This window comes from Palaemon carinicauda, chromosome 20 (assembly GCF_036898095.1).
Source record: "Palaemon carinicauda isolate YSFRI2023 chromosome 20, ASM3689809v2, whole genome shotgun sequence".
Taxonomy (NCBI): Eukaryota; Metazoa; Arthropoda; class Malacostraca; order Decapoda; family Palaemonidae; genus Palaemon; species Palaemon carinicauda.
Window position 1 is genome coordinate 45,155,320 of NC_090744.1, and position 12,045 is coordinate 45,167,364.

A 12,045-nucleotide genomic window follows, 5' to 3' on the forward strand; every position below is an offset into this window, starting at 1 on the left:
TTGAGGCTTTGAGCAAAGGTAGGGGGATTGGGTGGTTTAGCTGATGCAAAGTAAAATGGAGTAAAAATCATGTGAATATTGCATGGATGGTGTATGGGTACCAAATTATTGATTTTTGCACATTGCTTTATAGTCTCGTTAGTACTTATCTACAAAAGATACCCATATGGCACAATTTTTGTTTGCAGATTGATGCAATACTCGTAACCAAATTCAAATTTGTATGCTTGAATTCAAAGTTACTTGTGACCTTATGTACTTCTGTATAAATATGTATGCATGTATGTGTATTTTTTATCAAAGTTTTGCATCAGTTATTCTTCTTATTAATAAACCTTGTAGTCAGAGATACCTTCTCTTCCAGGGTAAGAATGACCAGAAAGTACGCACAAAAATGTTCTATGATTTCTCAAAATTGGAGTCTGGAATATTGCTGTGTACCGATGTTGCTGCTAGGGGTTGGGACATTCCATTAGTAGATTGGATCATACAGTTTGATCCACCCCGAGACCCCAAGTAAGTAATTAGTCGATTGCTTTTTAATGGTTATTGTATCTTATTATTTTTTTAGGGAATTTTTTTCTAAACAATGCAAGTTGGGCTTTCAGAGGGAGGAAAATGCTAACAAGTGGTAGGTTTATACTTGAAAGGAGATATAAGATAGTAGTGTTGATAAAGGACTCAACTTGTCATCTGAAGTTTTGTTTACTGATAGTGTAACATCTGTTGTGCATTACTGCCCTTTTATCAAATTTGAACCTCGTAATGGGGTAGTTGTGTTATTGCACCACACCTCATGAGGTGCACATCCCATTGGTACATAGCCACACCAACATTTTGGCCATATACATCACATTTGTTCTCAATTCATATCCTCCAACTGGTTCTGCAACCTCTTGTAACTTTTAATTCATAATATTCTAAATTGGTAGTATTTTCCCTAAGTTGCACCTTGTGTCATAAGACCTAAGTTCCATAAAACATTTAAATTTCTAATGGGAAAGCTGGTTATTTACATAATTTAGTGATGCTTTCAGTATTGTATAGTAAATGAAAGCCAGGAGTAATTTTCTTTTGAATATTGTTTGTCTTTGATCAAAAAATGTTACTGTGTGTTTAGGCTGACAAAACAAGCCACCCAAAAGAAAAAAATTCAAACCCTGGTGTTGGAGTAAAGAAATTGTCAACTTATAATATTGCTAATATAGTTCGGCTTTCATTAATCCACATCATTGGGACCTGAAGGGAGTCAGATTAGTGATCATGCTTACACAATGATTAGGTTAGAATTTTGACCTAACAGTCAACCTCCTCATCTAAGCTTTAAATTCCCATGTAAATAGTACAAGTTGGTTAATAAAAAAAAAAAAAGAAACTTTAAATGAAAATTAAGTGAAATTTTAATGATAGGTAGGCTAAATAAATGGTAAAAAATCCTGTTTGCTTAATAAGTAAAGTAAAATCCTTTTATTTTTATGAAACCCCTGATGTTCATATTGCTTCTACTGGAATCTGTGTCAACATCTACCCCAAAATAAAAATTTCCTATTCTCCACCTGCAAAATCCCTCCCCTTCTGAGAACCCCCACACCATCTGGTGATTTATGGTAATCAACTAGTTTTTAATGTGACCATTTATTGTCATTATTATTATTATTATTATTATTATTATTATTATTATTGTTATAAATGTTTTTGTTGTTGTTGTTACTACTAATAGGTAGGCTACAACCCTATTTAGAAAAGCAGGATGCTTTATGCCCAAGGTTTCCAACAGGGAAAAATAGCCCAGTGAGGAAAGGGAATGAGGAAATAAACTACAAGCGAAATAACGAACAATTAAAACAAAATATTTTAAGAACAGTAACAATGTTAAAATAGATCGATCATACATAAATTATGTAAAGAGATTTATGTCAACCTGTTAAATATAAGAACATTCACTGCAAGTTTGATCTTTTGAAATTCCACCGATTCTACTACTTGGTCACAGCTCCAAAAAAACTTGTAGGTAGTACTGAGTCTTATGATGGAGAGAGGCATGACTATTAGAATCAGTTTACATACCTAGTACAGTGATACCTCTACATACAATCTTAATTCATTCCAGAAACTGCTTCGTATGTTAAAACGATAGTATGTTGGAGCAAATATTCCCATGAGAATACACAGTAATTTGTTTAATTCGTTCCTTAGCCTAAAAACCCATAATAACCCCTTAATAATTGGCTACACATAATTACACAACATTAATACAATATAATAATACATAAATATCTAAAAAAAGAATAATAATAAAGAAATAATAAATAAAAAAGGGGTTTTTATGTAACACTACCTTAGCGACAGGCCAGCGCAGGTGTAGGGACTGCTACGCAGGAGGAGATGGAAGATCAGCGAGGAGGTAGGGACGGCGATTTTGTACGATAACGTGTACGATAGCTTACACTAACTTACACTACATGAACTTTAACTTAACTTAACTTATTTTTTTTTTAATTTTTATAATTTTATATTTTTTTTTACATTTTTTTTCTTTTCTCATTTTTAATTTTCATCACTTTCACTTGATTCGGTCTTCCTTTTCTTTGCTTCACTTTCTTTCTTTTCATCATGATCACTAGACCATTTTAGTAGAGATTTTTTAAAGAAACTCGAGTGAAAGTTGCTTGGTACGGCTTTTGAGGATTTTTCTGAAATGAGTTAAGCAAACATCATCTAAATACGCAACAACACGGCAAACCTGAAATTTCTGTGGGTGATGCTTGTCGATGAAATCAACCACGTGTTGATGATATACCAACATGTTTTAGTTCCGCCGTACCTAAGATTTGGCCTACCTCCTCGGTCTCCTTCGACTCACTCAACTGCGCTTGGAACTCATCATGCTGCATGGCTTGCAGCTCCTTGAGTTCCTCGGTGATGAGCTCTTCATGATGCTCATCGACGAGTTCGGTGATGTCATCTTCATCTACCTCCAGACCCATGGACTCGCCAAGGGATACAATCTCTTCGACGACTTCCTCGGCGGCAAGCACAGGTTCATTCTCGGGGCCAAAACCTTCGAAATCTCAGGGAGCAACAGCATTAGGCCAAAGCTTCTTCCAAGCTGAATTCGGGGTCCGACGAGTTACTCCCTCCCAAGCCTGATCTATGATCTTTAAGCAGTGCTCGATATTAAAGTGGCTCCTCCAAAATTCACACAAAGTTAAGTTGGTGCTTTGCGTGACATTAAAGCACTGCTTAAATAAGTGCTTGGTGTACAGCTTCTTAAAATTAGAGATGACTTGCTGGTCCATGGGCTGGAGGATAGGATTGGTATTCGGTGGAAGATACAATACTTTGATGAATTTGTATTCGTCGATGATGTCATCTTCGAGTCCGTGGGGGTGAGCGGGTGCATTGTCCAAACAAAGCAAGCACTTTAAATGCAAATTCCTCTCCTGAAGGTACTTCTTGACAGCAGGGCCGAAAACTACGTTTACCTTTTTCTCAAAGATATGCCTAGTAACCCAAGCCTTAGAGTTAGAACGCCATAGAACATGTAGCAGGTCTTTATTAATTCTATGTGCTTTAAATGCCCTAGGGTTTTCGGAATGGTAAACTAATAAAGGCTTAATTTTGCAGTCCCCGCTGGCGTTGGTACAAAGTGCAAGAGTCAACCGATCCTTCATTGGCTTATGTCCAGGCATTTTCTGTTCTTCGGCGGTAATGTACGTTCGACTAGGCATCTTTTTCCAAAACAGACCGGTTTCATCACAGTTGAACACCTGCTGCTCTACGTAGCCTTCCTCCGCCACGATGCTTTCAAACTTTTTAACAAAGTCTTTAGCAGCCTTGGTGTCCGAACTCGAAGCTTCTCCATGCCGAACAACTGAATGAATCCCGGTCCGTTTCCTAAATTTCTCGAACCAACCTCGAGACGCCTTGAATTCCTCCGTCGTAGGATCGGCTGAACTCTCCCCCGCGTCACCCCCAGAGCCCGCCGCCTTCAAGTCACTGTAGATACCGCTGGCCTTCTCACAAATGATCGTTTTAGTGATCGTATCGCCAACAATCTCCTTGTCCTCTTCAAGGGTAGGGCTACGACATTTGGAAATAATTGTGATTCCCTTCGAAGGTTTCACTGCTTTAATGGCTGCCTTCTGTTTTATGATCGTCGAGATAGTAGACATATTCCGGCCATATTGTTTAGCCAGATCGCTAACACGTACACCTCGCTCATGCTTTTCTATTATTTCTTGCTTTAGTTCTAATGAAAGCATTGACTTCTTCCTTTTCTCACCACTACTACTACTTCCTGAACCGAAACTAAGCTTTTTAGGACCCATGATTACGAAACACAGAAAACAACACGTGAAAAAGCAAGATAAAAAACACTGTTAATAACTGAGCGAATAGAGAAGAGCCACACGATGCACACGTGATGAGAGGACTGATCAAGGTGAAGCTCGATTGGCGTCCATCCGATGTGCTGCCGTCAAGCGGCGTCAACAACAAACCATGGTTGAAGCTTTTGAGAAAATTCCACGCGTACGTGTATTGTTTATTTCGTATGTTGGAGCAACACTTTGGGTGTCGAGACAGAAATTTGGTCAAATTTTACTTCGGATGTTCTAAAATTCGTATGTTAGGACATTCATATGCAGAGATTCCACTGTATTACGAACAGGATAGTACTGTCTGGGATCTGAATGCAAAGGATGATCAGAATTGTGAAAAATCTTGTGCAACATGCATACCGAACTTATTGAACGATGGTGCCAGATACTAATATCTAGATCAGGAATAAGAAATTTAATAGACTGTATGTTCCACAGCTGAATACCAGTCAGGAGACCAAGGCAGAATGAAATAATGAAAACACTTCTTCAAATTACCAGTAGATTGATCACTAAGAAAATTTAAGACTTTCTCAATAAGCCAATTTTTTGTGCAGGGGAAAAAGAAACAGACCAATTGGGTTTCTCAAAAGTAAATCTGCAATGAAGAATCACTCCTAAAATTTTAAGAGTCAGTGAGAGTTAAAGAAACGTTATCAATGTTGAGATCCGGATGTTGAAGAGCCACTGTCCTTGACCTACTTACAATCATACTTTGAGTTTTGTAAGGGTTCAACTTTATGCGTCATAATTTGCATCATGCACTAATTTAATTAGATCTCTATGGAGGGATTCAGCAATCTCAGGTCCACATTCAGGAGATGGAATTTATGCAAAGAATAGCATCATCTGCATATGCAACAAGCTTGTTTTATGGGCCAAACCACATGTCATACGCAAATGGTATGAAAAGTAATGGGCCAAGAACTCTACCTGGAAGAACACCAGATATCTAAGTTCTATACTCATTATGGTGCCCATCAACAACAACTCATTTCAATCCATTACTTAAAAATTCAATAATATTGCCAAGAAAAGACCCACCCACTCCTAACTGCTTTTCACTTCATCTCATATTGCTAGTGCCTAGTAAGATGTCTGAATTTTGCTCTGCGATATATATTGAAGTTTGGCAATAAATCACTATTTAATTAAAATTTTTCCTGACTCTGTGCAATGTAAACGTATACTAGGCCCGGCCGGCGGCCACAGTATTATGTTTGTGTATGGAGGAATGTTGTTCACTCACATTCTCTCTTCTCTGAAGTTATATCTGCTGTTAGATTAGAAAGTTTAGTAACACCTTTACCTTTTTGCTTTGTTTGCGTTAAGTTCTAGTTAATCCAGAGAAGACTGGGAACACTAGACTAACTTTTGAAATTTTGCATATTGGTTCTATTTTCTTACTGAGTGACCTTGCCTATTGTCTAGTTAGCAGGTGATTGTGTTCATTCCTTCTTATACCTTTATTATGGCACGGATCTTTGGTAAAGATTGTTTTAGTTTAACTTCAGGAAGGCAAAGGTTCATGGGTTGATTGGCAGTGAGCCTGGCTCTATTCGAATTTTACCTTCTGTAATGTTCCATGCCGAGAGAGGTGTAAAGTATTCAGAAACTGAATTTGGTAAGATATCTAGATGTAGTAATTGAGTTAAGTTTTTACTTATCTTTGTTTGAAGTTGTTTCTAAATGTTCACTAAGATGACATATTTTTAGTTTCTATTATTTTAAAGATAAACTAGAGGTGCACTCAGTAGACTGCAGACCTATTTGAATGCTGGGTCCCATTTATTGTGGAGACAGTTTACCCTTTAAAATATTCAATTGAATAAGCAGTGGTATAATTTTGATCATAATTAGTTAAATTTCTTTGACGTTAGTGAGTGTAAACAAAAGAAAATCTTAGAATACAGTTCAATTGAAGAAAATTTATTTGATATCTCATTTGCAGAATGTTTAGAAGGAAATTTTTAGTCTTTATCTTAGTTTGGATTTGCTTAGATATACTGTACAGTATGCGTGGAATGAATTGACGCCTTAACTCAAGGTGCATACCTTTTTTCAAAAAGTCTTGGATCCTCACAAGTCCCCCTTAAACAGCGTGTAACGAGCCAACGTTTTCTATATGGACGTAGTGTCAACAATTGGGGAGACTTTAGTATATGCTTTGTTTACCTCAGTTGCACTTGGTTCTTTGTGGCGATCGGAATTGATTTTTTTTGTGTCCCGCTTTTTGTCCCCTTTTGGTTTTGTGTTACCCTCCAATTGTGCCTTATATATACCCCTCACCTTGCCTAAACAGACCATGGATAAGAACAAACGCATTAAAATAGTCACATTGTTCAAAACAAACCATAAATTACCGGAAATATCAAGTTTCACTGGTGTGAAGCCACGAACAGCGCAGTGCTTGATCAAGTGGTATCATGAATCTGGAGAGCCTTGCATTCCTGCCCCTTTGCCAAATCTTTGTAGACCCCGTAAGACGACTTTAAGAACCGGAAGACTTATTGATAGACAAGTAAGGAAGGATCCTCGCGTAACATAAGTTTTTTCCAACACAGAGTACTTAACTCGAACTACTTTCTTAGGAGTATCTGGGATTCTCCTCCCAACCGACCAGATTTTTTAGTAGTTTCCCCTATCTCCGTTTTCTCTAGTGGGGTCCCTCCGTGGCGGATGGATACTCGTCCTGAGGCGACCCGGGTCAGAGTGCGAGAGCATGGACCTAGGTCTCGGTCGTCAGTAAGCTTCTGGTCGCGGTGCTGATCACATCTCGCCACTCTCTCACATCCCGTCCGACCCTTTGTGTTACCACGTGGTTCCCTTGTGTCTCCCATTCCTTTGTGCCACCCTTGTCCACCTCCTTTCCCAGTGTCTTGTGTTGCTTGGTGTTTCCTAGTTTTGCATTATGGAATCCCAACGTCGTTGCCCCAGGCCTAAGGCTGGTAAGTCCTGTGGTGCGTGGCTTTCGAAGCCTGAGGTAGACCCTCATTTGCTGTGCTCCTTGTGCAGGGGCAGTGTGTGTTCCCCGTCGGCCACATGTCCGAAGTGCGTAGCGTAGTCTGAAGTCCAGTGGGCTCTGTACGCCACAAAGAAGACGACGGCGAAGCAGTCCTCGAAGAAGGTAAGCGCCGCTTCTCCTGCCGCCCCTTTCGAGCGGTGTTCCCCGTCTCCTTCCCCTACTCTGAGTAGGGGACGAGGTAAGTCCGTTGCAGGGAAACAGCCCATTGCCATTCCCCATGAACCTGATGTCATTGATGTGGGGATGTTGTTGTGTCGCAGGCATGTGGGGGGGGGGAGTGTGTTCGGGAGACGAGGCTCTGGTGACCGCAGGGCCCGTCTCTACCGAAGATCCGGTGTGGGCGAAGGCGGCTACGGCTCCTTCCCCCGCTCCGTGGCGGAATGTTTCAGGTACCGCAGTGCGCGGGGGAGACGCAGCCGTCAGGTTCTTCGGACCCCGACTCCATCGTCTGGACAGCTCCAAGGACACGCTTCAGGTCGCCGATGCGCCAAGAAGAGGAGTTTGAGGGGTAGTTCGCGTCGAGGAAGGCCCTATGGACACCCCCCGGCGCTGTTGTTGACGCGCTCCCGCCTGATTTTATGCAGCCCTTGACGCCGATAGAACGACAGGATCCTACATCAGTAACAGAGGACTCGGAGGACTCGACCAGCTCCTCCTCTAGCTCTTCTTCCTCCTCCTCGTCGTCCAGCTCCTCCTCTAGCTCTTCTTCCTCCTCCTCGTCGTCGTCATACGACTCATCATCTTCGGAGGACAGCGACTTCTGGGAAGGGAGAAGGAAGCGGAAGAGGGCCCGCAAGTCGAAGTCTTGTTCCCGCTCGAGCCCTTCCTGGAGGAAGTTGAAATCGTTGAAGCTGAAGAACAAGCGTAGGCGCCCTTTCAAAGACAGGTGGGCTCAGGCAGCTTTCTCCTATAGCGGGTCGACCAGGGCATCCACTGCTCCGTTGTCTGCCTCCTTGGCCTCTGGAGCCGCCCCTATGCCCGGCCACGCTTGTCGACAGCCCGACCCGCACGCCAGTCGAAGCCCTCGACTCAGGTCGGATTTGGTGTCTCTCTGCCCGCCAAGTCACCGGCTCCATCCACCCAGCGGAGAGAGCCGCTGAGCCGGCTCGGCAGCTTGTCACATGGACCCGGTACCTCGGCAGCTCTACTAAAGCGCCCTGGATATCCTGGTGGTACATAGTGGGACCCATGCTCCACGGCTCTCCCCGAGCGTAGGTAGACCCATGACGGCTACCTCCGTCTCGGTGGCACCACCCGTGGCGAAAGGACCCTAAGGCCCCCTTTAGGCCTAAATACTCCGGCTCTAGGAGAGGCTGCTCGAGCCGCGCCTCCAGAAGGAGGTAGGAAGAGAGGCCCTCCTATCCTGCTGAAGCCTCAGGTAGGGGTATGCCTCAAACACTTTTGGCAAGCATGGCTGGACAACGGGGCGAACCCATGGTCCGTAGCAGTCCTGAAGGAGAGATACAGGGTCCCCTTCCTAACGGAGCCGCTCCCTCTGATCCCCAACCATCGAGCGGAATGGGTGGCACCCAAGGACCCTTTGAAGAAGGTAGCGTTACAGGAGGAGGTGTCAGCCATGTTGAACAAGAGAGCCCTGGAACTAGTGGAGGATCCGTCCCCAGGGTTGTACAGCAGGCTCTTCCTGGTGGAAAAGGCGACGGGGGTGGTCATCGACCTCTCCGCCCTCAACAAGTTTATTAGCAAGACGGACTTCAAAATGGACACTCCGAAGTCAGTGCTGGCTGCCTTGAGGGAAGGGGACTTCATGATGTCCCTGGACCTCAAGGATGCATATTTTCAGATCCCTGTCCACCCCTCCAGCAGGAGGTTCCTCAGAGTGAAGTGGGGTTCCCAGTCTCTGCAGTTCAGGACCCTTTGCTTCGGCCTGTCGACGGCCCCTCAGGTGTTCACGAGGGTGTTCGCCACAGTCTCGACCTGGGCACACAAAAAGGGGATCCGGCTGATCCGCTACCTGGACGACGGGTTGCTTCTTTCAGCCTCAGAGGGAGTTTTGAAGGAACAAGGCGTGGAGCTGTTGCAGTTCTGCAGGGACTTGGGAATCACCGTCAACATGGAGAAGTTGCAGCTGGTACCCTCCAACAGGATGACATACCTGGGAATGGTCCTAAACGCGAAGTTGGGGAAAGCATTCGACTCCAAGGAGAGGCTCGAGAACTTGGATCAAGTCCTTCTCCCCTTCCTAACAGATGTACCAAGGAGAGCCAAGGATTGGCAGAGACTGATAGGTCACCTGGTATCTCTGGAAAAGTTGGTTCCCCGGGGAAGACTCAAGCTGAGAGAGGTCCAATAGAACCTGAAAGAGCTCTGGTCCCCGGGGGAGCTTCCGCACAGGGTTGTCGGCGTGTCATCGGAGACGAAAGAGACGTTGAAGTGGTGGTCAGACAGGGCGAACACTCTAAAAGGGATGCCTTTCGGAACCGCCCCTCTGGAGATGTTGCTCTTCACGGACGCATCGAAGGAGGGTTGGGGAGCTCATCTCCAGGAAGAAACGGCAAAAGGCAAGTGGTCCCAAGAGGAGAAGACCTTTCACATAAACGTGCTCGAGTTGCTAGCGGTCCAAAGAGCGTGCATGAAGTTCGTCCATCGTCTCCGAGGAAACACTGCGGCTCTCATGTGCGACAACGCCACCATGGTAGCCTACGTGAAAAAACAAGGAGGGCTCAAGTCAAGAGAACTGTGCGACCTCACAGCGAAGATCCTGGATTGTGCCGAAAAAGAACACATCGAGCTGACGGCCAGGTTCATTCCGGGGAAAAAGAACATCCTAGCCGACGGCCTCAGCAGGATAGGTCAGGTAGTAGGCTCAGAGTGGTCCCTACACCCGGAGGTAGCCCGGACACTCCTAGAAAAATGGGGGTCCCCAGTGATAGATCTGTTCACCACGAGACTCAGCACCCAGCTCCCGGTATTCTGCTCTCCAGTCCCGGATCCTACAGCAGCATTCGAGGACGCCTTTCAGCATCCATGGGACGGACTCGAAGCATATGCCTTCCCTCCCTTTGGAACACTCAGACAAGTCCTCAACAGAGTCAGATAGTCAAAGGACTTGCGGATGACTTTGGTAGCGCCCTGGTGGCCGGAGAGAGAATGGTACGCAGACCTGAATCCTCCCTCCGTGGCCGCTGCCAGACAGGGAGGACCTCCTTCGTCAGCCCCACTTCGAAAAGTTCCACGAAAACCCCCGGTCCCTCCGGCTACATGCGTGGAGGTTATCGAGCGTTTGTTGAGGAAGGAAGGGTACTCGTCAAGGACCGCCACTGGGATGACAGGTTATCTTAGGAGATCATCAGTCGTAGTCTACCAGGCGAAATGGGCTACGTTTGTAAAGTGGTGCGCCTCCCAGAACCTTAGGCCGTTAGACGTGTCTATTTGCGAAATAGCGGTTTTCCTGGTCCACCTGAGGGACGACCTAGGAGCGTCCATCCCGGCGATTAAAGGAGTTCGAGCCGCTCTGGGCCAAGTATTCCTCCTCAAAGGACTCGACCTCGGAGCATCCCGTCATATCTCTATGCTCATTAAGAGTTTCGAACAGTCATGCTCCCCCTGCTCCTCCAGAGTCCCGCAATGGGACATAGCCAGGGTCCTCAAGTTCCTTTCCAGGCCACCCTTTGAACCGCTCAGGAAAATTCTCGATAAGGACCTTACTCTTAATACGGTCTTCCTCCTAGCCCTAGCCTCCGCCAAATGAGTCAGTGAGCTGCATGGGCTGTCGTACGAGGTCTCACACCCGAAGGGGTGGAAAGACCTGAGTTTTAAGTTTCTCCCGGACTTTGTAGCCAAGACCCAAAATCCTGCCTTCTGGGATCCCAAGTTTGAAAGCTTTTCGGTCCCAGCTATCCCACGTTCGGACAATCCCGAAGACTTGTTGTTGTGCCTGGTCAGGGCGGTCAGGAAGTACCTAGAGAGGACAGCCAGGCTTTGGCCTGAGATCAAGAGTCTGTTCGTCTCAGCGGGCCCGGTTAAGAAAGCGGAGTCCAGAAACACCATCTCCTTCTGGCTCAGACAGGTCATAAAGAGGGCCTATGACAGCGACGGTGCCACGTTGCCAGGTAAACTTCGAGCCCATGACATTAGGGGTCTCAGCACCTCCTTGGTTTTTGACAAGAACATGGCAGTGAGTCAGATCCTGAAAGCAGGTACGTGGGCCAGGCAGTCTACGTTCACCGCCCACTACCTGAAAAACTGTTCAAGAAAGTCCCTGGACTCCTTCTCCATCGGGCCGGTCATTTCCACGCTCCAACAGGTTTAAGGTCGAAGCCCCGGGGAAGCCCGTGGGAAGTAATTCCAAGCGACACAAGATCCTCCTTACTCCCCCCTTTCCTGCTTCCCCCTGTTCCCTTTCCTTTTCATCCGCCCATGTGAGAGTTGATCGTTGGAGACGCCCATGCTCGGATGAAGATTGTAAAGAGGTGAGTTATAGAGGCACTAAAAAGGTTTTTGCGTAGTTCTCCCTGAGTCTCCTATCCCGTTTTTGTGGTCATTCAGAACCTAGCCTCCTATCTAGGTTCAATCCGTTAGTTTCATTTCGGGTCTCCCGACCTGTAAGTTCACTCCCTCCTCCTAAGGTATAAGTCTCCTAAGAAAGTAGTTTGAGGTAAGTACTCCGTGTTGGACCAA

The 12,045-nt window shown here is 45.3% G+C and overlaps 1 protein-coding gene across 1 annotated transcript in view; it reads left to right on the forward strand.

Moving 5' to 3' along the window:
• Positions 1 to 12,045, forward strand: part of LOC137660321 (uncharacterized) — a 275,741-nt gene that overhangs the window by 171,711 nt on the left and 91,985 nt on the right. The window contains exon 9 of the mRNA XM_068395140.1: positions 365 to 516. Coding sequence (XP_068251241.1) covers positions 365 to 516 — 152 coding nt within the window. The remainder of the gene's footprint in view (positions 1 to 364; positions 517 to 12,045) is intronic.